This window comes from Herpailurus yagouaroundi, unplaced genomic scaffold (genome assembly GCF_014898765.1).
Source record: "Herpailurus yagouaroundi ecotype Mexico unplaced genomic scaffold, PumYag 203, whole genome shotgun sequence".
NCBI classification, from domain to species: Eukaryota; Metazoa; Chordata; class Mammalia; order Carnivora; family Felidae; genus Herpailurus; species Herpailurus yagouaroundi.
Genome location: NW_024412434.1, coordinates 17,932,354 through 17,959,356, shown reverse-complemented (window position 1 = coordinate 17,959,356; position 27,003 = coordinate 17,932,354). Strand labels below are relative to the sequence as shown.

The following is a 27,003-nucleotide window of genomic DNA, read 5'->3' as shown; positions in this document are numbered from 1 at the left end:
AAGGAATATTTGACGCTCAAAAATCTACATTCTCCCAGTTGAAAACTGATTAAAAGTCTTTTTTTTTCCTTTTTGAGTACACTTACTGTAAGTTAATCTGTCCATTTCTTCAGTTCTTAAGATTCATTTCTGTTGGAAGGGTTCTAATGAAATTCAGTTAATATTTAACTCAATAAAAACCAGCTTCAGAGCATATTAATTTAGCTACAAACCTATTTTAGTCAACTGACAACTGAATTACAAATCATCCAGGCAAATTATAATTACTTGCTGTCATGCGCATATTTCTCAAAAGACAGGGGCATATACATTTTTTCACAATCTTGAATACATTCCTCTCTGGTGTGTACGTGTGTGTCTGATTTACAACAGAGACCAGAAGTTCTGTTCGATTAACGATACCATCAAACTAAAGTCTTTTAACATAGTTTCTAACTGTAATGATGTCCACTTAATTCGGATCACTAAATTCAGAACAACAACAAAAAAAACCCTATTACTCTGGATGTTACTTGTCTTACGTTCTATACTACACCTCGGCGCGTGGACGGGCCAACTGTATGGCTGTAAAATAATAGTGTTTAAAAAAACACATGGAGAATGTCTTACTTCTTCATACTATGTTGCGATAGGGTCCCCTCCCTAAGGAGAAAACAAAAAACACCTCAAGACAAGCTGGCTATAGAGCACAAGACAACATTCCTCACGACCTTGTAGCATGAGACCACTCAATCAGACTGCAAGTTTGTATACTACCATATATGGGAGACAAAGGAGTTAAAAATATATAAAAAACTACGCCACGCGAAGTTCAGGGCTCAGTTCTTCGGGTATAAGCCCAACTGAGCGGTGCCGGTACGAATAAAGTTGCTTCCTGGAAAGAAAAGCCTCGGTGTCGGGACTTTGTGCCAGAATCCTGCTACAATGTTAAGTTCAAGTTTTCCATGTGTATAAACTCAAACTATGGTGTTCATTTTGATTAGAGACAATACGGAATGATGCAGGAATGTTGGCTTTTTCAGTGATATTAAGTACACTGAAAAGGGCATTTGTAAGAAATCTTCTTCCTCCACCCCCCCCCCCGCCGGGGGGCGGCCGGGGGGGGGGGGGTTGGGGGGGGGGGTACGGCAATGAAACTGCCTGCCCCAAAGCTGCTCAGCATCTTGCTGAAAATGCAGACTTTCTCAGCCCCGCAGCCACTGATGTAACATCTCTATGGGAGGGACTCTGGGATCTCAGTCGGCTCTTCTAAAAGCTGTGGTCTGATGACCATTTCTCTTCAGCCATTATCCTTAGAGTAAAACCACAAAGCATTAAGTGGATTTAAGAATAATTTTGAATTTCCAAACTGTACAAATTGCTTTTTAAAATATAGGGGTAAGACACTACCATAAATAAAGAAGTAAAATTAAGTTTTACAGCCATCTCAGTCTTGTGTTATTTATCATTTTAGTATAGCAGAATAACATGGTAAGAGTATGTCATAGTATACAACAGAATGCTGTGGTTAAGAACTTTTAAGCAAAACCAAAGCATATTAATTAGTCACCGAGATTTATAGTCTAGAGACATAGAAGTCAATAGAAAGGTGAGTTAACAATATGCCTGGAAATTGCATGTGTAAAAAGAATTTAGTACTTTTTAAGTACTTAAAAAGACATCAATCTTCATGTATCAGAGCACAAGCATCTTAATTGGGTAAAAAAGAAAAAATCCCAGTGCCTGATTTCAAAGACAAAACTCCAAAGAACTAGACCAAAAAGGGCTTCTATTGCTAAAATGCCTACTTGTTATTGTAATATTATAAAACAAAAACCCTAACACATCCAAGTTACTATCACCAGTAAATGGAACAAATCAATATTCCTGCTTCAGCAGGAATGTAATGTAATCATGAGGAAATCATGAATGTAATCATGAGGAAACATCAAACCCAAATTGAGAGACTTTCCACAAAGTAACCCCCTTTACTGCTGAAAAACTCAAAGTCATGAAGCATGAAGAAAAATCAGGGAGCCACTCTAGACCGGAAGAGGGGACAGGTAACACCCGAACCACGACGGCATCTTGACCCAGAGCACGTATGTGTTCCAAAGACCCTGCTGGGGAGATTTGCGTGAGGTCTGTAGTCTAGAGAAAGGTACTGTATCAACGTGGAATTTCCTGATTTGGGTCACTGCACTGCGGCAATGTAAGGGGATGCCCTTGTTCTTAAGTAATCACAAGTTCATGTTTCCAACTTACTCTCAAATGGCTCACAAAATAGTATGGAGAGAAACAGAGAGAAAGTGAGAGACAGAGAATGCTAACAGCAAATGGGGCAAAGTGTTAGAAGTGGGGAATTCAAACAAAGACATTCTAGCATTCCTGCGACTTTCCTGTTAAGTTTTAAATTATTTCAAAATAAAAAGTGATAAAAATATTTTTTAAAGCTATCATAAGAACACTAAAAAAACTAAAACTTTTGGGACATATTTTTAAGCTTCATATCTAGAGGTACTACTTATGTCTATTTAAGTTGTTTTGTAAATCTAAAAATATAAACAAACCAAATCTTCACTTCCATTCAATGCCTTCCTTCATCCTAGAAATTACAGAACTATGTTGTTCTTTTTTCTTCTATCAATTATATGTATGTCCCAGATCACTATATAGGTTAGTGGAAAAAAGTTCTGCGTTTTGCACATTGATTTGAAAAATAATTCAAATGTTGATTTTTATAGTTATTTTTTTCCCTAATAGTTCTTTCCTTCCTTTCCTTGTGCCTTAATGATTTCTTTTATCAGTTTCATATCTGTAATTGATTTTGAGTCTATTTGAAAGTAGCTTTAAACCAGAATGTTACCTGTTTAGTGGCATAGATACTTACACACACGTAAGCAACAAAACCCCCTGCCACATCAGCTCTCCAATACACGGTATTTTGTGATTATTTTGCAATGTGATTTCCTAACTGACCTAACAATTGTGTCAGAGGTCCTGCTGCGTAGGGTGGAGAGGGGGATGATAGGAAAAAGATGCCAATTCCCTACAGCAGCACTTGACGCACATTTGCCACAAAATAAATATGTGTGGGGGACGGGTTAGTGCATGATTCCACATCACCTGCCATGTATCGTCAGAAACCAGGAGACCGTGGCATACGAAACAGATGCTTACAAATCCAAAGGTGTGGAAATAATGCTTCTGAGAATCTAGAGATGTCAAGTAATATAAGCTTTTGGTGAAAATGACTTTCTTGTATTTATTTTGTCATGCTTCTAAATATTAAGTTATAACAGGGATGTTGTCGTATTAATATCAAATTAAGGCCATGAAAAAGTAAAAGAAAAAAAAAGACTTGTATACACTGTATATATTGTGTATTAATCCTTCAAGCTATGAAAAACTTAAAACAATCAGATTTTTATGGAGTGTCACCAAATATAACTGAAAACCTGTTAGTATCAAAAAGTCTTGATGTTTGCTTTCCAAATGCCAAAATCTTCAGGACCAAATGGAAGCTCTGTTTGATTCATGTCCTGGTTCGTCTACTGCAAAAGGAAAGTTAGGATGACTTCGGGAGAACTCTAAAATATGCAGGCACAGGAAATACGTGCAAAGGAATTTCAAATACCTCCTCTTTAAGATCCAAATATCATTTAACCCCTTCATTTTCTACACAAGAGACAGTTTAGAATTAGTTGAATACAGAAGATACCGAAGATAAACTAAATCTAAACTGTAAGGATAATATGCTAACATAGGTCAGTAAATAATTGTTTGAGGCATTTTCATTTTTATTAAAGTTAATCACAATTTCTACTTCAGGATATTCCACAACTAAAGGAAAAAGAGCTATTACAGCTGCTTGAAGGGGGTACAAGTTGAATTGACACAAGTTTTAGGAATAGGATTTAAAATATTTTGAGCAGGACAAGCATCTAACAGGATCAATATTTACTTGACTGTCTTATACTATGGTACCAAAGGGAAAAACTCCCTGAAAATTTCTCCCATATAAAAATTCAAGACAAAAACAGATCAAGCAGTGGAAAAAGCAGAATGAACATTTGCATTTTGAGAATTAGTAGCCTAATACATAGAATGCACTGTGCTCGTTGAAACATTCAGCTGCAGAGAAATATTAAAGTATAATGTAATACAGGAAATAGCACCTTTCAAAAATCACGTTATCTAAAATGAAAGTTTGCAGAAATATTCTCGCTACAAATCTCCACAGGAAGAAAACAGAGAAGGAGGAGGTAACGCAAAACAGTTTTGAAAAGTGTAATGCTACATGTTGATTGCAAGTGTGAATGTTACAAAACACTTAAAGCCAAAGTTACACTTCCATAGCTGCAGGATGCAAAAAAAACCCTCTTCTTTTAAAGTCACATATTTCATATCCTCTCTAAACTGGGCCAGTAAAGCAGCATACCTTAACGTAAGGGGAAAAATATTTAAAGGGCCTACTTAAGAATTAAAGCAGTAAGTATTAAAGCATCTTCCGTATGTCTTTCTACTAAATGCACGGCAAGGAGCTTTACTATAAGACTCTTTTGCTTAAACTCAATGGAATTCAGAATAAAATGAGTCTGTCATGTCATACCCCAAAACTTTTCATTACCTAAGTACCACAAAGAGATTATCATGATTTTTATTAGATGAGTCTAGGTACAGAGAAGCCTTTTCCAGCCAGAGTTCTGACTATAATGTTATGATCAGACCCAATGTTATTCTTTTCTTTTTTACAAGTGAGGCAAAGTATATACTCATTCTTTCTAATCCCTTAAAATCCTTATAGTTGAAAAGGTGGTCCTTGAAGGTTAATTCAAATAGAAATAAATTTGCTTAGTGGTATATGTAATTTTAACAGCCTAGACATATATTCAAAGAATATTTTCCAATTGTGACATCTGTTTGGATATTTTGTTATATGGCTACTTTATCAAAAGTCCTATCATAGCCAATTATGTCCATGTTTCCAAAAATTGTTATTAATCAAAAATGCTGCCATCTAACTTGTAAGAAACAGATCTTGGGTTCAGAAAATACCAATACATTACTAACAAGTTATTATAATTCTGCATTTACTTTCATTTATAAATATCATATAAATATCACCGCCAAGTATCATAATGTTAAATCATTAAACTCATTTGTAAATATTGATTTAAAAACCTTGGAGCATATGCTGCAAAAACAAAAACAAAAAAACTTGAGTAAAGCTAAAAACAAAAACAAAAACAAAAACAAAAAAAAGTATTTTTTTTTCCAGGTAACACAGCCAATTCTTCATGATCATCACCTACCCGGGAGTTGATAATAAACACACGCACAGTTTTTATAGGAAACTGACCTTGCACAATGTGAAGACAAATATTGGCAAATACCACATCTCAAGTTATAGTCTAAGAAATCATACAAGCTGTAATATTTCATAAAGTTGTTTATTCTTGTTATTAAAACTTGGACTCAAGTAATCCGGGTTATTCTGGAAAAAGCACCTTGTTTGCAGGGATCACTTAATCATCCTTTTCTACAATCACCTCTCCATGAAGCACCTTTCTTCTTTGGCGTAACATGTGAAAATAAAGTTGTGGAAACACTGATTGAAAAAAAAGAAAACAAAAGAAGGTATTGTTGAAAATTATTTATACTAGAAAGTTCTTCCCAGTAGCAAGCTTCGAGGGCAAGCACATCATCCACCACCTCGGCCTTCCCAAATATTCACAGAGCTCGGGGAAAGAGTAGAAATGTGGGCCTCCACATACCATATGTCTACATGTTTTATAGGCTCACCTCCATTTGATTGCATTTTTTACACATTGAAGGTCTGTGGTAACCTCACCTCGAGGGAGTCTGTTGGCACCATTTTTCCAACAGCATCTGCTCATTTTGTGCCCCTGTGCCACATTTTGGTAATTCTCACAAGACTTCAACCTTCCTCATTATTATTATTATCGTACTTGTCATGGCCATCTGTGATCAGTGGTTAGGACTCACTGAAAGCTGAGCTGACAGGGAGCATGTTCTAGCAACAAGGTATTTTTAAATTAAGATGTGAACATTGATGCCATTGCACACTTAACAGACTACAGCATAATGCAAACCTAACTTTGGTATGCACTGGGAAACCAAAAAATTCATCTGACTCACTTCATGGCAGTAATGGCTTTACAGCAGTGGCCTGGAACTGGACCCACAGTATCTCCAGGGTATGGCTGTAATGCCATTAACTGCTGGGGATTCTGGAGCAAAGTTAAATATCTTGATAAATGTACCTTTGTAATGACCTGGAAGGCCACGTTTGAATTTAGAACTCTGTAACTCTTTGGAATCCTGTGCTAGAACATTCCAGCACAAGGAAAACTGCCCCCACCTGGCCCCCTTTTCTCTGGTCCACTGGCTATCCTGTACCACTCGGGGTCTCGTGAACATGTATGGACATCTACGCCCACACGACCCAACTGTATCCATACCCTTCATACACAGCTGCCCTTCGGCTACCCCTTGATCTCAGGACTGTTTTCACCGGTGACATGGTTTATCCCTCAGGAGAACAGACTGGGGAAGAGGCCTATCCGTGCAGTCCCTAAGTGCATGCACACTCAGCACCACTTGGGTCACAAATTCCATGATCCCAGGTTTCTAGAAAGCGGTCTAGAAGGGGAGGGGAGGCCTGTGTGGAGAATGATCAGTGGAGGGCCAGAACACCGAGAGCAGAAGCCTCTCTTGGTTGGCTATATGGCTATTCTGCTATATACACATTTATGTATATGTATTAAGTCAGTTAGACAAAGGGTCATCTGCCCTTCCAAATTTGAAGAATTACTTTTAGCCCATTTGAACCAGGGCTTTTAAACTATAGTGTAAATGTTAGTGGGTATACAAATTCACATCAGCTATAAACAACATAAATATTTGTAAAAATATCTCTGAAAATGATGAACTGAATTACTAAAATCAATTAACTAACGACAAAAAAAAAAGCTTTGAATATCTTGCTCAGGCAACTTTAGTTAACTATTTTTAGAACTTAGCCCACATAGAAGAAAAATACACAACGGATTTTACTCTTTTTAATTTAGGTATCACCCATCTTGATAAATGTAATCATCGTATCATACCCAGGGGCCTGAACATATTCAGGTAAAATATACTTAAACCTAACTGACCAGTTATTGAAAATACTTCTATCACATTCTGAGTAGTGTAGTGGAAGGGCAGGCTTGAGTTCAAACCCTAGCCTTATTTACTACCTGGGTGATTTGTAAGCCATGTCTGTAACGTCCTCATTGCGATGTCCTCCAATCTGTAATGTCATTATTGAAAAATGAGAGTAGCACTTCTTTTGAGTACTATTCGCAGGACTGTTAATACAGTCAATGAACAAAAAAATTCAATGAACAAAGTAAAACTAGCTGTATTACAGCTAATATTAACGATCCAGTGGAAAACATCCCCCTGGCTGACGGATGCTCCAGCAAGTTGGGACCCTCACGGAACCATCAGCATCGTGAACGGAGCTCCTAGTGACACGGGCCAGAGTCTACGTCTCTCAGGACACCACTAAACACACAACCAACAGTTACTAGTTTGATGGTTTCCAGCCATGACCTGTTGGGCCTCAGGTTTCTGTGGAGATGCCTCCGCAGTTACAAGGAAGAGGGGGACCCGATTCCCAAACCTGTAACTAGGATATAAACGGAAGCAGGCCGTGGCCCTGCACCAGGCATGGTGCCATTCACCAGACGCTGCGGAAGCAGAGGGCGCACACGGGTGCTGCAGACATTCCACCCCTCAGCCCTCCCGAACGGCCGCTGGTGGATAATCTGATGACAGTTAGGCCCAACTGACAGAAGATGAGGGGAATAAATGCACTGTGTGACCGTCAAGTCAATGCCAATTTTGAAAAAGCTTCAAAGTTAGAGGCCTCAAGGGGCTGGCCAAGTTTTATGTGCACCCCCATTACATAAAATATTTTATATCGTGTTGATGCAGATTTTAGATGCTATAAACTCTGCTTATTTCCTTGGCTCCCTCACGGACTTTAGAGTCTCTAATTTTATTGAGAAAAGTAAATAACGGTCTTGTTTTACTTGTGTATTTCCTGCTGGTGACTATCAAAATTTGACCGAAATACATTAACCCTGTGGGTATTTACATGAAGTGAGTAAAGCCTCACCAATTCACTGCAACCTACTGAAAGGGGACAAGAAATTAGTGAAGAGGCTGAATTATTCAAAATATTTTAATGGGGCACCTAGATGGCTCAGTCTGTTAAGCATCCAAGTCTTGATTTCAACTTAGGTCATGATCTTGAAGTTCATGGGTTCAAGCCCCGCTTCGGGCTCTCTGCTGTCAGTGCAGAGCCCGCTTGGGATTCTCCCTCCCTCCCTCCCTCAGCTCCTCTCCCGCTCGTGCATGCTTGCACTCTCTCTCTCTCAAAAATAAATAAAGATTAAAAAAATATTTTTAAAAAAGCACCTTCGTTATTTTCTAGTACATAGAGCGACACACACAAGACTAAAAAGTAATCTTGAATAACTTTTCCAAGTATATGCTCAAGGAATAGATAGAAATGACCCGACATTTTCTTGGATAAAATGTTTCTCTTCAGAGAAATAATTCTAAATGCTGGCAAATAGTTCACTGATGGGGGCTCTATCTTTTCTTTAAAAAGAAAAAAAGTCGTATTAAGCTTCTCTTTAAATGATTTTGAGAAGGCAGTCATTTGTGTATCAATTTACCTACCTTTTTCCTTATACTAGGAAACAGTCTTTTTTGACTCACTCACTCTTCAATTATTTAAAATTATGAATTTTAAATGTGGGGTTGAACAGAAGTTTTGATGTATTTGTAAGCCATTATGCTGCCTTGCTTATTAAGCCAGCATATCATGATACTTTACAAAAACTTTCACAGCATCTGCTAAACCAAAGTACTAATAACCACATACTTACGTGGTATATATGAGGCCATGGTTATAAGAAGAAAATAATAGTAGTCAAAAGAGACATTGTATTTATTAGGAAGTCTTATTGAAAACATTCCTGTCTTCTTCACGTAGGGTAAGGCAGCATATATTGTAAGAAGTTCACCAGCAACTCCAACAGGGTATAAGATGATAAAAAAATTGTATCTGGAGAAAAGAAAGACCTCAAGGAATTATTTTTCTAGGGCAATGACTGGATTTGACATCATCATTCTTTTGCTACTACTGTCTTTAAACCTAAAAATTCATCCTGCACATAGTTACAATGCCCCTCACAGGTTAGTTTTCTCTACTTTAATTATTTGCTTATAAATTTAATGATCTTCCTTTTTTCTCATAGCAGTTTCCATTTTAAGATGGCAAGATCTTAATAAAATAAGAAGTCAACTTACTTTACAGTACTGAAATAATGGTATACATGTTAAAAATATGTATGTAGTTTTGTATTGCAAAGCACGTAAGCGTTGTAAATACTGTAAAGCACCTGTACGGATTATAAGGTATTGTAAAGGTAACTTCTTTGACACCTGAAATCAGAACTGAACGAGTCACTTACTGGTCAGGAGCAGTGCTTTAAAAGACCAGTTATGCTCCTAACTTTACATCTACATCTTGAAATTACCAAAGGGGTTCTCTGGAGGCATTTGAAAACCCTGTTGTGGTTACTAATTAAAAGAGAATTAATTACCATTTCAGAAAACTGAAATACTACTACCTAAAGTTTCCATAACTACTAATGACTATATTGTCTAAAACTGCTTTCATAACAAAACAAGAAAGACAAGTTGTTTCCAAAATTCCCACATTAAAGGAACAACTTGCTTAAAGCAGAACTGAGAAGGTTCTTTCCAAAACCCCAAATCACAAGCTTGTTCATTTGGGCTATGGCGGGGTCTCTAACACAGAGTAGCCAGCCGTCACTTCCACCTGCAGTGAGAGAAACATTCTGCAAGTCTCTGCGGGCCTCCAGCAGAAAGAGCAGCAAAGACCCAAGGCGACAACGTTTCTCCATTAAAGAAAATCATTTTTCTCCAAGGGAGTTACCACAGAAAATAAAGGTCAAAATCTCAGTGGAAAAAGAAAGAAATCAAATCAATCCATATTTTATTTAATCATGTTGTTGGCATTAAGATAATATTTGTAGAGAAAAGTTAAAATCATCAGCATGGCAGGAAACTGGTGATACCAAGTACACCAAGGGCATACAAGGATAAGAGACGGGAGAGGAACAGAATTATTTGCCAAAATAAACCAAGTGGTGAAAGAAAAGACCAATGATCCTTTTACTGTCCCTGTTTATCCCCTCCTTGCCTTGGGTGTATCATCTGCTTTCTTACTAGTCTTTGTAATTTGTATATTATTTAAATCACTCTTTTCCAGTCTTAATGTCCTAACTCAATTTAAAATCATATAACTGAACATTTTATAAGCCCTTCTCCAGTAAAACGTTCAAACTTATTTACGTGGTTTTTAAACTTTATGTGACTCTCCAATGAGTTTTTTGGAAGCATTGTTCTTCAACAACAACAAAAAACCCTATCAATCCTAGAGTGAACTAGTTTAAGGCCTTCGGCCACTGATTATTTTTAATGTAATGAGAAAGAATTATGTCATTTACTTTCTTTGCACTTTAAAAAGACTGCACATCACCAACTCTCTAAGTTCGGATGGCAGCATGAGAAATTTAACTCCTTATTGAGAAAAAGATATACTGCCTCCTTTAAAATTCCCAATTGGCACCTAAAATTTTTTTTGAAGGGAATGCATTTTCAAAATTAAAGTGGAAATTAACACAAAAACAACAATATACAAGTACCTATTCAGTGGACTTTTCTAGGAACACTTCTAACACATAAACAGCATCAAAGTATATTCAAACTGTCAGAGTAGGCCGGCTACTTATAAATAAGAAGCCATTCTTAAAGTGGAACTTTTATTTGAGAACAGAAGCTTCAACATTTGAACATAAATACAAATATTATTTTAGGTTTTTTAGTGAGGTTGGCAAATACGCCTGGGAACTTAAGATTTTTGACATGAAATAAAATGATTCGTGATTACGGTTAACTGACATGTATCAGGCTAACATGGACATTTCAAAGCTGAAAGATTTTATAGTACCTGGTTTAACATTAATGCAATTGAGGAAGGATTTCTGAACAGCAAATTTAAACATGCAATGGCAGAGCTTTGAACTTTTCTAGAAATTCAACACATGCAAAATGCATTCTAAAAGGCAGACAGACAAAACATTTAAGACATGTGCCTTTCACAAACAAACTGTATAAATATGGCAAGTGAAGAAACTATCTCATGAATTAGTATTTTCGAAGGTGCCAGAAGTCTGGAAGACTGGGATCGTGCAAGATGGCACTGAGGTATATTCTAGGATTAGTCTGGTGACACTCCAAACCGCCAACTGTGTGAAAGGCCCAACTGCTCAAAGCGGAAGAATGTTCAGTTACAGTAAGAATAAAACCAACAAACATACATCCATGGGAGCACAACCTTCTTATGATAGACAATATGTTTAAGTTCAAATGACAATTTTGAAGCATTTTCAAGAAACAAAATGGGTCAGCCACAAATGTCTAAAAGGAGCTGGGGCACATAAAAAAAGTGTGAAAGGATATAAATCCAGTTAACGGTGAGTATCATGACAGAGGGGTATTATAAACAATTTAAAAGGTTTTTTTCCTTTATTTTTGATTTTTTATATATTCAACAGTTCATTATACTTGAACATGTGTAATACAGGAGTTAGGAAAAAGGAGTAACTACTTAAAAAAAAGTGTTAGGCTTTTAATATACGGGGATCAAAATCAAATCTGACGCTAGTTGTATGCTTACTTTCAAACTAGTTACGAATGTGTTACTATAAATATCAGGGTTTTAAAAAATAGAAATAAGGGCACCTGGGTGGCTCAGTCGGTTAAGCATCTGACTTTGGTTCAGGTCATGATCTCATGGTTCATGGGTTCGAGCCCCATGTCGGGCTCTGTGCTGACAGCTAGGGGCCTGGAGCCTGCCTCGGATTCTGTGTCTCCCTCACTCTCTGCCCCTCACCCACTCATATTCTGTCTCTCTCTCTCTCTCTCTCTCTCTCTCTCTCTCTCAAAAATAAATAAACAAAAAAACCTCTTTTATATAAAAAACAAAAATATGGGGGCACCGTGTGGCTCAGTCACTTAAGTGTCTGACTCTTGATTTTGGCTCAGGCCATGATCTCACAGTTTGTGGGATCAAGCCTGAAGCTGGGCTCTGCACTGACAGCACAGAGCCGGGAGCCTGCTTTGGATGCTGTGTCTCCCTCTCTCTCTACCCCTCCCCTGCTTATCTCTGTCTCTCAAATATTATAAATACATAAATAAATAAACATCAAAAAAAATTTTTTAAATAGATATATGGATATAGCATTGTTTATGATAGCTCAAAGCAGGCCTTCTACTATTAGCAAACTGGAAATTATCTAAATTCTAGCAACAGAGAACTGGCCATTCATACTACGGAATACTGCCCAGCATTAAGAGTTACAGCTAGATCTAAATATTCCTGTTTTGACTTTAAAAAAAAAACAAAAACAAAAACAAAACTCCAAGATATAAAAAGCAAATACAATGTCATTCTACTTCTGTTTTTAGAAACTCACATTTGAGTGTTCACATTTTCGTTAACATGAAAAAGTCTGGATGGGTACACTGCAAACATCTTCCCTCCAGAGGAAGCGAGCTCATGAGGTAGGTATAAGCAGGAACTTTCCGTGTTGATTCTATATACTTTGTACTTTTGAGTTTTTTACAACGAAAACATACTACTTCTGTTGTTTAACAGAAAATGTAAAGGATGCAAATATCGCCAAACTCTTGTACCCTACCTATGGAGAACAGACATAGAGGGGAACAGACGTATCTGGGATAGATCTCCTTCACTCCAGTTGTCCTTCCCACCATCTGGCATTTCACATATCTGTGAGTGGTTTCATTTTTTGTCTCCTAGGTCATGAGAGGACAGAGTTTTTCTTGTGTTCAAACCTGCATCTCAGGTATGGAGGACACACACAACACGTGTTACTCTTGTAGCAACTGTAAGTATGACACAGGGAAGGAAAAAAACAAATCTACGCTGGCTGGTATGATTTGTTCTCCAAAGAGCAGTCTTGTTTTTATAATAACTTTGTAAAATATCAGGTGCTCAAAGAATTCAAACTTAAAAAAAAAAAACATAAAAGTTGTTGCTTTAGGATAGACATATTTAGAACCCTTGAAATATAAATTTTGTCACATTCCAAATAATACAGTTTAGGTAAGTATGACCTTTAAAAATTTCTGTCTCAGGGCGCCTGGGTGGCGCAGTCGGTTAAGCGTCCGACTTCAGCCAGGTCACGATCTCGCGGTCCGTGAGTTCGAGCCCCGCATCAGGCTCTGGGCTGATGGCTCAGAGCCTGGAGCCTGTTTCCAATTCTGTGTCTCCCTCTCTCTCTGCCCCTCCCCCGTTCATGCTCTGTCTCTCTCTGTCCCAAAAATAAATAAAAAAATAAAAAAAATAAAAAAATAAAATAAAAATAAAAATTTCTGTCTCTGCTACTTAAAACGTACCAAAGAAGCTGACATTATAGGGGCACCTGGGTGGCTCAGTCCGTTAAGCATCCAACTCTTGATTTCGGATGAGGTCATAATCTCACAGTTTGGGAGTGTGAGCCCTGCATCGGGCTCTGCACTGGCAGCATGGAGCCTGCCTGCGATTCTCTCTCTCCCTCTCCCTACCCCTCCCCTGCTTGAGCTCTCTCTCTCTCTCAAAATAAATAAATAAACATTAAAAAAAAAGAAGTTGACATTGTATATATAAGATCCTAAAAATTATGGATGCCAGATTACTAAAATAATTTAAATCATTCAGACAAAAGGCCATATTTTTGGCACTGTGTTTATTTAATAAAATTCAAAAAACTGTACATTTTGCTTTTAAAGAAAAATAAATGGCCAATTCAGGTTATTTAAGGATACTGATATAATTTGCCCTGCATTGATTTTACTCCAAATATATGTCAATATGATTTTTCTCTGATCATTAAGTTAAGCCTTTAGATTTTTTTTTTTCAACATTTATTTATTTTTGGGACAGAGAGAGACAGAGCATGAACGGGGGAGGGGCAGAGAGAGAGGGAGACACAGAATCGGAAACAGGCTCCAGGCTCTGAGCCATCAGCCCAGAGCCTGACGTGGGGCTCGAACTCACGGACCGCAAGATCGTGATCTGGCTGAAGTCGGACGCTTAACCGACTCCGCCACCCAGGCGCCCCTAAGTTAAGCCTTTAGAATGCAAGTTATTATACGGCTAACAGCCAAACAACAGCATCCTGGCATCACGGGGCTAAGGCACAAATTTCGGTTTGCTGATGTTAGCACACAAAACGCACATGCACAGGGCTATGAGCAGTTACACCGCAAGACATCGCCACCTGGCCCATTTAATGAAGTATGGCAAGTGGTCGAGAAGACTGAATGTGTAGAAGGAATAGCGAGTGATCTCTGTCACAGTCCACGCGACCAGAAAAAGCACCACGCTCTCCTCATTCTGGATCTGCAGAATCACAGAGAAATCCAGTGTCGTTTCACCTTGAACATTTTCCTCCGTGAAGAGATGTCATTTTAGTTATTTACTGTGTGTCTTTTATCGCATTGGAACGTTAGGGGTAGACCGAGGCAAGACAGCAAACTTCACGCAGTCCCCATTACGTAATCCCGTTATGATACACAACGAGACCGCATCCGGGGAGGGGGAAGAGTCAAATCTCTACTGCTTTCTCTTCCTCAGCCCTCACTCCAGCCGCTGACCGAGCCACCCGAGGACGACATCACCCCCTCAAAACCAGCATGGGAACAATCTGACGCTCCAACTTTCCGGCGGTCTCCTGCAGCCCTGGCCCCTGCATCCGCCCACCCGTTTCCTGCTTCCACCACTGTAATTCGGGGCTCTTCTCCCATCCAGACTCCCGTAACAGCCTCCCAGATACCCGTTCCACTCTACTCTCTTCGTGGATGGAAGTTTTCTCTCAAAAGCAAAACAAACAAAAACACATTTGGAAGTAGCTCGTCTGTGACTTACAGGCTTCTTGGGCTCCCCATTGCTTAACAGGAGAAAGGGATAAAATCCTACCCCCTGTGCATGGTGATCAAGGTGTTTTTTACAATCTGAGCTCAGAAGTCTCTCCAACTTAACCTGCAATCTCTCAACACTCTACTACTACCTCTACCTCTCTCTCTCTCTCTCTCTCTCTCTCGTGATACCAATTTTGTATTATTTCCAGAACATGTTCTGAACGTTTACATCTTAACACATCCCTCCATGAGAATGCTACTTACTCACTTATTGGCTCCCATAGAAAACCGTGTCATCCTTTAAGATCCAGCTACATCACGCCCTCTGGAAAACTTTTCCCAAACCCTTCCTTTCACCCCAAGCAGGTATTTGTCTACCTTCCTTGCTCAGATCTGTATCATAACACTTGCCAATTGGTTTTAAAGTCTGTCTGCCTAACCCTTGCGTATCCCTCACTGTGCTATTTATACACTCCTTCCTCAGGGAAGCCTTCCTGACCCTGTAATGAAACCATTACAGCTGACCCCTGCACAACGTGGGGGTTAGGGGCACCAACGCCCCTGTGTAGTCAAGAAGCCTGTGTGTGTATAACTTTTGACTCCCCCAAAGCTTAGCTACTAAAAGCTTACTGGTGACCAGAAGCCTTACTGATAACATACAAACAGTTGATGAACACATTTGTATATCATATGTATTATATTGATATTGTCAGTATTCTGACAATTATATTGATTATATTGATATCAATTATATTGATATTGTCAGTATTCTGACAAGAAAGTGAGCTAGAGAAAAGAAGACCCTATTAAGAAAAACTTAAGAGAAAACACACTGACAGTACTTTACTATATTTGTCCAAAAAAAAAAAAAATCTGCGTATGAGTGAACACATGCAGTTAAATCGCATGTTGTTCAAGGTCAGCTGTATTTGCACATCTACTTGTCTACCATCTCTCCCAGCTACAGGCTCCACAAGGCAGGAACTGTACTTTTATTATGAACAGCCAGGTCCCCAGCACAGTCCCAGGCACAGAACAGATGTGTAGTCGGTATTTCTCGAATCATTCCACATCTGTATGACCACACCCCCACTTCCCAACAGCCAGGATGCATGACAGCTGGGACCGCCCCGTCCATATTTGTAAATCCGGACATTAGCACAGTGTCAAGTGCATACAAGGCACTCAATAAATGTTGGCTAAGTTAATTAAAGAGTGGTGGAAAGGTGCCAGTGGGAAACTATTGTTGGAGACAATTAAATAGTAATATTCAGGCAGAGATCCTTTGGAGGATAAAAGAAAGCAGATGGGTCTTTTTTCTCTTGGGGGCGAGCAACCTGTTAGATTCTTTAACTTCTCTACAGTAACGTTGGCCATCCCATCTTGTCCTTCTTTCTCCTTGGTCTTCAGATTCTTTGTAGTCCCGGCCCAGCTCTTACATTCGCTCACTGTCTGGAATAGTCTCTCTTTTATTTTGTTAATGTTGGACTCCTGCTTTTAAACTGCATGGCAATCTGGATAAAAGGTCTGGCTCTCCATACGGCAGGCAGTCATTGCTAAGTGCATGGCGGGCACTGGCAAGGGCCCAGGTGGACTGAGTAAGGTGTGTGAAAGACACCGGTCGGAAGGGCTAACGTGCAGAGTGGTGAGAGGGCAGAAGGGCAGTGATCTGTCCCCATGCGCACGGGGGCCAGGAAGTTTAGCAGGCAAGGGAAGGGAGTTACGGTATCATTTCAAGCAGACTAGGGACAAGAAAGGCATCTCAGGAATGGAAAGGAGGCCAGAGATCTGTCCTCAAGTAGACAGGAGACGCTGGCGGCTGTCAGAAGGTCAGAAGGGTCCATCTGGGAAATGTTTCTGTCATGGGTTTATAAGGCCCAGTGTCTTGACGTAGTGAGCATGGTGTTTGTTTGTCTAAAAGCGTTTAAGCCATTAATTAGATTTAGGTCTGTCTCCTGTCATGCCTCAGTAAATAATATGCTAATTTCCCCTAAGTTCCTCAGCCCTTCCAACTTTCATTTTGCCTTCCCCATTTGCTCAGATCTACAGAACTGCATTTGCTTTTTTATGCCTGTTGCTACACCACCCCATGGTGAATGAGAAACAATAAACTGTTGACACTGATGACTTCAATACAGGATCAAAGACAATACGCATCAATAGGAAATAGAATTTTCAGTTCGTTATTTGACGGAATATGAATATTAATTTTAAAAGCTGAGAAACATCAGAGAGTAGACTGTGGACATAAATATTTAGTTTTGCTTGTGTTACAAGGTCATTCTACTAATGCACTAAGTTAATGGACAATCACACTTAAATCCAAACCCAGCCCTTTTCTGTCTAGTGGTTCTGTTTCCTGAAATACAGCAATGTTAATATGTTAGACTCCTATTAATAAAAAGCTTTTCTACAGACTCCTGAAGAGAACACGTTAGCATGACTTACCGGTTTTATACTGTGAGTAATGAGCCACACCATAAAGATTCTTGAACTCACTTGGACCCCAGCCACAATCACAGAAGTAGGTACAATTCCTTAAAGAGAAAAACAAGTCAGGGGTGCCTGGGTGGCTCAGTTGGTTAAGCATCTGAATTCGGCCCAGGTCACGATCTTGCAGTTTGTGACTTTGAGCCCCACAAGGGGCCCTGCGCTGATAACAGAGAGCCGGCTTGGGATCCTCTGTCCCCCTCTCTCTCTGCCCCTCCCCGGCTCTCACTCTCCCTCTCCCAAAAATAAACATTAAAAAACAAAAACAAAAACAAGTCAATTGCTGCCCTGGAGGCAATTTATACCAACAATAAAAATTAAATCAGAAACTCACCAATTAAACAGTGGACTATCTGTAAGCAAATAAAAAAAAAACCACAAGTCAATAGCATGCAACATAAAATAAATCCCTGTGAACACTGGTTTTCTACAAATCTGTAGGTGGTATGTCATCAGCAAAATAAGACTGGCTTTGCTCAACAAACGATTTTTCAAATAAATACTACAACAATAGAAAAACAGCATCATAGGAAACTTACCTCAAGCAAGGCAAATGTCTGGAAAAATTTAAGCGTCTTCTGAATACTTTTATATAAACCTTTGTGTGTTCCTTTTTCCATATAAAAACGTACCATGGCAATAGCTAGAACCAACCACCTAGAAGAGATAAAAGTATTTTATAAAGTTCTAACAAAATGAATACCACTGAGCTTCCTACAAGGAAATGGTGTAATTTAGAGTAACGATATATATGTTTTATTATGTCCTCAGTTCATTATTCTTTTTAACAAAACCCACAGGAAGAAATGATATTGTTTTCATATGGGCTCTTCAAGGGGATGTACACAACATACTGGAGACCAACAAGACTCAAATGTCAAACAATATCCAGTTCGTGTTTGGTTTCAGCAGATAAACTGACGCACTGAAGAAATTGGCTTTATGTACCAAGTGAGGTTATTGCCAAGCATTTCATAATTATAGAAATATGTCTCAAGATAAAAAGCTGTGAGTATAAGCACATACTTACACAATATACAGTATATACTTATATGTAAGTATAAGTAAAAATCTTTCATAATAATTATGTTTTTAACATTCTTATTTATTTTTGAGAGAGACAGATTGTGAGCGGGTGGGGGTGAGGGGCAGAGCAGAGACACAGACAGAGAGGCACAGAATCCGAAGCAGGCTCCAGGCTCCGAGCTGTCAGCACAGAGCCTGATGCGGGGCTCGAACTCACGAACTGTGAAATCATAACCTGAGCTGAAGTCGGACACTTAACTGATTGAGCCACCCATTAAAAACAACTGTTGGGCCACACAAGACATACATACAGAAGGCCATATTATGGGCCTACCTTGAAAGAATTTGCTTTACAAAAAGGACAAAATACATATGCCTTCCCTTTTCAACTTGCATTTGTACATGAAACAGAGGTTCTGTGCTGTGAATCAAGGGTACTTCAAACACAAGCTACACCTGAGGAGACCAGCATTCTTACCCTATGCCCAATCTGCTAGAGACACTCATGAGAGTTAATTTTTTTTCCAGTTCCCCTCACAATTACAAGAGCACGTTTAGGTTTGAAAAAGTTGCACCATCTATAACTTTTTAAAATCTTTACTAACACACCCATGGAAATGAGTATTTAAAAACCCCAGGCTTCTAATTCAGTGGTCTCCAAAGTGTCTAGTTAAATGGGTTTGTGAATGACAACATTTTGATATGGTTTTAACTTTTTAATTTAAGAACACTCATAAAATGGACAAACGGTTTAAAGGTTCCCGCAAAGAAACTACTGGTTGAATATGATGAACATGGGCAACAAGGTCAACAGAAGAAGATGGCGGCGGGCACTTCCACTCCGGGCACTCATATTCCTCCTCAGCACACACCAGGCGAAAGCAGAGGTGTTTCTATGACAAGAAGTCAGGTAAAGTCTGGAACTATCAGCAAGACCTTCAAAATGGGGAACTGTTAATGCTAACAGTGATGATAATGGTAAACTTTCAGAATGCTTTCACGTTCTAGACAATATTCTAAATGCATGTTTAACATACTAATATTTCATCCTCACAAAAGCCTTGTGAGGTAGGGACTGCTATTAACCTATTTTAATGCTGAGGAAATAGGCAGAAAAGGTCACAGAGCCAGGCAGCTGGGATGTAAACCCATCGCTGAGCTCAGAGTCTATGCTCTTGAACCATGATGCTATACTGGTCTGGCTCTAGGTAGATACTGTGTCTTGGGATACTAATCACAATATTTCATATATTTAAGTTACAAGTAAATTTTAAAATGTATATGAAGAGGGATGGCCTGGGTGGCTCAGTTGGTTGAGTGTCCTACTCTTGGTTTCGGCTCAGGTCGTAATCTCATGGTTTGTGAGTTTGAGCCCCACATTGGGCTCTGTGCTGGCAGCATGGAGCCTGCTTGGGATTCTCTCTTTCCTTCTCTCTCTGCCCCTCCCCTGCTCACGCTGTCTCTGCCTCTCTCAAATAAATAAATAAACTTAAAATAAATAACTTATTTATTTAAATAACAAACAAACCTAACAAAAGTTATAAGGAGAATTATGCTCAAATATTTTCACTGATAGTAGTGTACTATCAAAAAGGTTGGAAGGCCACTGTTGTAGATGAGACAGTCACCAGGCAGAGATGTCAAGTGACTTACCCTAAGTATTAAGGTCAGGGGTCTAGTTAGACATAGAACCCCTGAGGTCTCCTAATCCCCCATGCTATTCTGTCTCCACAATACCCCAGCTTTCCTATATTCAACTGATGGCTTCATCCCATAGTGAACCAATGTTGAATTCGGTGCTGGGCTAATCTGGGTGATGTTTTAGGTGCCTTCCAGGTTTAAAATGTTATGATTTCATTATCTCCAATTTTAAGTCCCTATATACTAACAATAAGAAAACAAACAGCTTAGTAAAATATTTAAATTCACATTTTCCATCCACTGTCCTCTTTTTTTTTTTTTAGGAAAATCCAAATTAGATTTTTATAAAAGATCATTCTGAGAGGTAATTACTAACGTACCAAAGCATTCATCCAAGGATTCGTTTAGATGGCAAGTTCTCTACAATGTTAAATAGCATGATATAAAAAGCCCTGCGTAAGAACTTGGTAACAAATTCTACTGTTGTTCCATAGGTGGCAGTATTGTACCACCTAGTGTGGTATTAGAACACGAATAACTAACTTGTTTGAAATTAAAAAAAAAAAAAATTAATACTCTGGGTGGGGTTAGAAAGGACCACCTCTCATCTATTTTTCAGTCAATATGGCCAAGAGCTAATCCGACCTAATCAGTGCTCACTTTCTAAACCCACCATCACAAGGGAGTGATAATCAAAGTCTCCCATAAGGGCCCTACATTTAACTAACTGTGGACTTCCTATATTCACTGGTTTAGTAATTGCGATTCAAAGAAAAAAAAAAATTCAAAAGCGATTAGAGCCTCTGCATCTGGGAATTCTTTTCCGGAAAGTTCTGTTTTTAAAAAATATGCTAGACCTACTGATTACCCAAATATGAACCCAGATAGATATGCTGAGTCCTTGAGAAAAATACTCATTTTGTGAAATATACAAACATGTGCTCTATATGTAGGAGATTGCTTCATTCATTTCTTTATCCATTCATCTTCACATTCAGCACTTGTTGCTAAGCCAGGGAGAGTGCTATATGCTGGGAAATTAGAAATAAATAAGACATAGGCCTTGCCTCAAGAAACCATTAAGTTAGTAAGTGGAGAAAACAAAACAACGCTGTGTGCCATAACTCACTCAACACACGGCCTTCTCACCATGCCAGTATGCTACCATGACCCTGAAAAATCTTATCAAAGGAGTTCTTCTGCTTCTGGTGCTTCGTTTTCTACTGAGATTTCTTGGAGACAACCTGCTCCGTAAGGAACTTGGTTACCTAAACCTGCATCTTCTTTTCTTATTTCAATACTTCTTTCAAAATTTTAATTATGAACAACTTCAAATATATACAACAATACAGAAAATGGTATAATGAACCCCCGTGTGCCCACTGTCCAGCTTCCATCGTTATCTTACGGACAATCCTGTATTATCCAAACCTCTATTCACTTCTCTCCTCACCATCCCCCTCCCTCATTATTTTGAAGGAACTCTAATAGATTCTATAGTTTGATTCATAATAAAAGGATTGCTTTCAATAAACATTACCATAATACCATCATCCCATGTGAAAAATTTTAATGATAACATCTTAGATCACAAAATGTAGAGTCAGGACACAAATTTCCTCAATTGTCTCTCAACTTTAAAAAATCATGATTGAAATAAGGTTCGTAATTAGTTGCTTTGTCTTTCATGATTTATTTAATCTATAGGCTTCCTCTCCCTTCCTCTATCCACTCATTTCTCCCTCTCTTTCTTGTGAAACTTGTCTGTTGAGGACACCGAGTGGTTTATTCTGCAGAGTCATCCTACATCTGGGTTTTGCTAGTCACACACACACGTGCCATTTATTACGTTCTTCTGTCCCCTGTATTCCCTGTTGACAGTTCCAGGGGCTTGATCAGACAGATTCACACTGGAGGCTAATTTCTAAGTTATGCTGTGCCCTTCCCTAAAGAGCACATAATTCGTGGCTGTCCCTCTTGTCTGTAATGTTAGCAGTCATTGCTGATCATTGCCCAGATCCATTAGTTCAGCAGTTATGGGGAAGTGATGATATTCTAATTTTATCATTTCTTCTTGACACCTCCTATAAAGTAGCCATTTGGAGACTTGCGCCCCTGGGCTTTGATACATTGTTCATTGACACCACTAAACTTCCTTTCCTAAACTAAAATGAAACTTTTATTTCCCAGCCAACACGTGTGTCAACTTACTGCACGTAGATACTCATGCCAATGGAATTAAGCTGAAAGGTTCACAAAAGAAAAAAAAAAAAACACAGATAAACCAGACACTGTCAAGATTAAGACCTTCCACTCTTTGAGAGACACTGTGAGGAGAATGAAAAACCAAGCCACAACTAGGAGAAAGTATTTGAAACATATATTGGAGAAAAGACTTCTATCCATACTATATTAAAAAAAAATCTTGGAATTCAGTAATGGAAAATCAAACAACATCATTAAAAAAATAGGTATAAGGGGCGCTTGGGTGGCTCAGTCAGTTAAGCGTCCAACTCTGGCTCAGGTCAAGATCTCGCGGTTTGTGAGTTTTTGTGAGTTCAAGCTCCGCGTTAGGCTCTGTGCTGACAGCTCAGAGCCTGGAGCCTGCTTCGGATTCTGTGTCTCCCTCTCTCACTCTGCCCCTCCTCTGCTCTCTCTCAAAAATAAATAAACATTTAAAAAAAATTTTTAAAAACAGGCGTAAGATTTGAACAGACACTATTACCAAAAAAGATATACAATTGGTAAGTAAATGCATGAAAAGATGTTCCATGTCATTAGTCACTAGGGAAATGCAAAATAAAATCACATTGCGATAACACAATACACCCATTAGAATGTCTAAAATTACAATGACTGACCCTATCAAGTGTTGGTGAGGATGTACAGAAGGTGGAACTCTCATTCATTGCCCATCAGGATGTAAAATGGTACAATCACTCCCGAAAAGTTTGGCAGTCCCATATGACCTGGTCATTCCACCCACAGGTATCCACCCATGAAAAATGAAAGCGTATGTTCAAAGACTTGTGCATGAATGCTCACGGTAGCGTCACAGCCAAAAACTGGGAAGAACCGAAATGTCCATCAACAGATGAATGGATCACCAAGTTGTGGTAGATCCATTGTATGGGATAAAATATATGTCTGTTACTTAACATTTGCGGAAATGGATATGCCTGAACTGTGGGTTTGATACTCTAATAACTCACATTATTTATACTCTGAAACTATCTTAAATAGTTTCTCTTTCTGTGTCGAACACCCCGCTGATCATATCCATGATCTTTTTACTCCTTGTAATACTCTCACAAAGTAGTTGTGTTGTTCCAATTTACAGATAAGAAAATTCAGGGGCAGAGAGGTTAAGTAACTTATCTGAGGCTACCTGGCTAAAAAGGAGAGAAGCACAGCCTTTAACCAACACCTTATTGTGCTATTTACAGGTTAAAACCTAAATATGTTAGCAAGGTGTTTAAGGCCCTGTGCAATGATCCAGGCTCCCTATCCAGTTTCATTCCTCCTCTCCCCCCCCCCCCACACACACACACACACACACACACACACTTCAGGCCCACTTGGTATTGCTTCAATAACATGTCTAGGAATGTCACATCTGTGTACTCTAATTCACGGTTTCCTCATCCATGCCTATGAAATCCCACTGATCTTTCAAAGCTCAGTTGAAATGCTATGATCTCCACCACAAAGCTTTCTCTGATTCCCACTACCTGTCTGACCTGTCACCTCTGCTGAGCACCTATTTCACTGTCTTTTATTGCAATATATAAATGCCCCAGGTTACACTTCTTCAAGGACAGAGCTTAAAATATTTATCTCATGTCTCTCATTTGACCAAGGAAAAGGCACTTAACATGCCTGGGCTCAAAAGTCCTGAAAAGGAAAACAAAACAAAACAAAACAAAACCAGAGAGAGAGAGAGAAAGAGAGAATACATCCACTTCTCTGGTCAAGTATCTATTATGAACAAGTACCATAAAAATCCTCACATCCTTTAAAGGTGTAATTCTACTCCTGGGAACTCATCTGAAGCTACTGACTTAACAGAAACAAAAGCAAATTGTCATTAGGAGAATGATTTAAGCCATTATACACTCTGAAGGAACCATGAAAGAATATATTTATGAAAACCACACAGAAATATCTAGTAGAATATTACGTGAAAATAAACTATATAATAGAGCAGATACTATAACCACAATGCTCTATAAGATGCATTTTGGAGCTTACACTGTAATGGGGAGGGGGGAGAGATAATGGACAATAACAACAAGCCGAATTAGTAAAATACGCTATACAGTTATACGGCAATAAGTGCAATGAGAAAAATCAGGCATGCAAAAGGAATAATAGCATAATGGGGACATGTGCTATTTGAATGAAGATAGCTAGGGAAGGCATCCCTGAAAATGGAGATTTGAATGAAATTCTGAAGGAAATTAGATACTCACATGAAAGCTAAGAAAAAAAACAGAAGGTCGTGCTAAGCTCAGAGAATTAGGCAAGTTTTTTTTTTTATTATTTTTTTTTTAACGTTTATTTATTTGTGAGAGAGAGAGAGAGGGACAGAGTGTGAGCAGGGGAGGGGCGGAGAGAGAGGGAGACACAGAATCTGAAGCAGGCTTCAGGCTCTGAGCTGTGAGCTCAGAGGCTGACACGGGGCTGGAACTCACACACTGTGAGATCATGACCTGAGCCGAAGTCATTGGACACTTAACCGACTGAGCCATCCAGGTGTCCCTAGGCAAGTTCTTTTTTACCGTTATGTAAATACTTCTTATCTCTTTGTTGTTTTCAAAAGTATTACAAAAAATTGATGAATTTCAAAGTTCTGCTGAAAGAGAAAAACAAAATAAGTTAAATGGATAAAAAGAACCTCAGCTAACCTCTCTGCTACCCATACTATTCGACGTCTACCTTTGTGTCTCATTTTCCACACCACAACCTTATTTGCCTCTATTCCCCCGATGCCACCCTTCAATTAGATCAAGACAATATGCCAGGCTTTCCTGCACCTCATGCCTATTTCTAGACTTTATCTCACTCGAAATATCTATCCTCCATATATGCCAACTCTATTCCCTCTACAAATCTCAATGTCTCTAGAAAGCCTGCAAAGAGTTACATGGATTATTCCATTTTGGTGTCCTTGGCTTTTAAACAGAGATGAAAATGACAAAACAACCTTCTCAATATAGGCAGGAGACAGATACAAGTTTCAGATACACAGTAATAGGCTGGGCAAGTAGGAAAGAGAGGAACAAAGTGTGAGAACACAAAGGACAACGGCATTTAATTCTGCTCCAGATGGGGTGGGAGACCTAGAAAACGTCAAAGAGGATGGCTTGACTTAGAAATCATATGAGGAATAAGGAAGATATGCAAACAGTGAAGAGCCTGAGCAATAAAGGAGAGCTGTGAATATAAAAATGCATGGTGCTTTGCCAGCATTAGGAGTTAGAGTTGATTTCAAATGCCACCAAACTGGAAATGAGAATCAGAGAGCATATTGCAAAGGCCCTTGAATGACAAACAGCCTAAATCCCTTAGGTTACAGTGAGGGGTAACGGGGAGTCACCGGAGGCTTTAAACTAGTTATGTTAGTTTTAAGGTTAACCCTGTTTTCAAAAGGGAGAGTGGATTGGAAAGGGAAGGGACAGCAGACCAGTTAACCAACAGCAGGTATTCCAAAAATGTTTATTAACTGGGTGAGGCTATCACAGGAGAGAAAATTCTTTCAGCTTCCACTCTATCTAAAGACAGCAGGTATAGTGGGTACTCGATTGTTCTCCAGTTGCTCTGAATATATTATTTTTCTCTTTCAAGATTATAAAGCTTACTAAAGCGTAAAGGCAAAGAAGCAGCACATCTCTGAAGTCAGACTGTCTAGGCTGAAATCCAAGTCTGACCCCTGCTGGTTGTCTGATCTTGAGCAAATGACTTAACCACTCTGTGCCTCGGTTTCCTAATCTGTCAAATGTAGTATCTCATACCCCTCACAGAATGGTAGGGGACTAAAAACGACATAGTACATCTAAAGTAACCAACACAGTATTTGGCACATAGTAAATCCTCAATAAATATATGTTTCATCAACTGTATTTGGTATTCAGGATCACTCTAAACACATAATAAGCACTCAGTACTGGGTCACACCATTTATTCTTTGTCAATACCATTTTTCTAGGAGCCCTGGAGAAAGTTTAAGATATTGAGCTTTCCCCCACACTTACATAGGTTAATCCTTCACGTGCTAGTGGGAAAATCACTTCTTAAAAAGGCAATGCAATTCAGATACGGAAGAGCATTTTCTCAACAGGTCTTGAGAAGCAGTCGACACAGCAGTCACTTTGACAGCTCTCTGACGAGCGATAGTCATTGTGCAACCTTAACTTGTAAGTCACACTCCAAGCCAGAAATAAAAGTAAGTACGGGGTATCAGTCGTCAAGTACGGGGCCATAAAGATGCTGGACACGAGTGCCGCACTCTGATAAGGCAGGCTTTCTAAACTATCGTCCCAAGCAAGTAGCTCTGGGGCTCAAAAATATGAAAATCGTGGTGACATTAACAGTGAAGAAGACTCTGCCCAGCGACCTGCAGCACGAGGAAACGCACGGTGGGGGCCACCGGCCGGACAGCTCCGGGCTCGGGGGGGGGGGGGGGGGGGGGGGGCGACCCCGGGGTGTGTTTAACACCAACCCCACCCCCGCGGGGGGCGGCCCCCCGGGGGGCGGGCCCCAACCCCC

General features: G+C 39.2%; 1 protein-coding gene and 1 long non-coding RNA gene across 3 annotated transcripts in view; one reads left to right on the top strand and one right to left on the bottom strand.

Annotated features, from left to right (window-relative positions):
* Positions 1–5,413: 5,413 nt before the first annotated feature.
* Positions 5,414–27,003, bottom strand: part of HACD1 (3-hydroxyacyl-CoA dehydratase 1) — a 27,529-nt gene continuing 5,939 nt past the window's right edge. The window contains exons 1-7 of one of the 2 annotated variants that reach the window (XM_040451301.1): positions 26,490–26,626; positions 18,108–18,225; positions 17,903–17,921; positions 17,527–17,615; positions 14,439–14,560; positions 8,949–9,127; positions 5,414–5,590 (exon numbers count right to left, since the gene is read on the bottom strand). In XM_040451301.1, the coding sequence (XP_040307235.1) occupies positions 5,508–5,590; positions 8,949–9,127; positions 14,439–14,560; positions 17,527–17,615; positions 17,903–17,921; positions 18,108–18,225; positions 26,490–26,491 (612 nt within the window). In that variant the 5' untranslated portion in view covers positions 26,492–26,626 and the 3' untranslated portion in view covers positions 5,414–5,507. Of the gene's footprint in view, positions 5,591–8,948; positions 9,128–14,438; positions 14,561–17,526; positions 17,616–17,902; positions 17,922–18,107; positions 18,226–26,489; positions 26,627–27,003 lie in introns of those variants that run through there. The other variant, XM_040451300.1, reaches the window with a different exon arrangement.
* Positions 12,617–14,944, top strand: LOC121014757 (uncharacterized). The gene is made up of 3 exons (XR_005783409.1): positions 12,617–12,717; positions 12,977–13,022; positions 14,795–14,944. It is a non-coding gene; the product is annotated as an uncharacterized LOC121014757 (long non-coding RNA).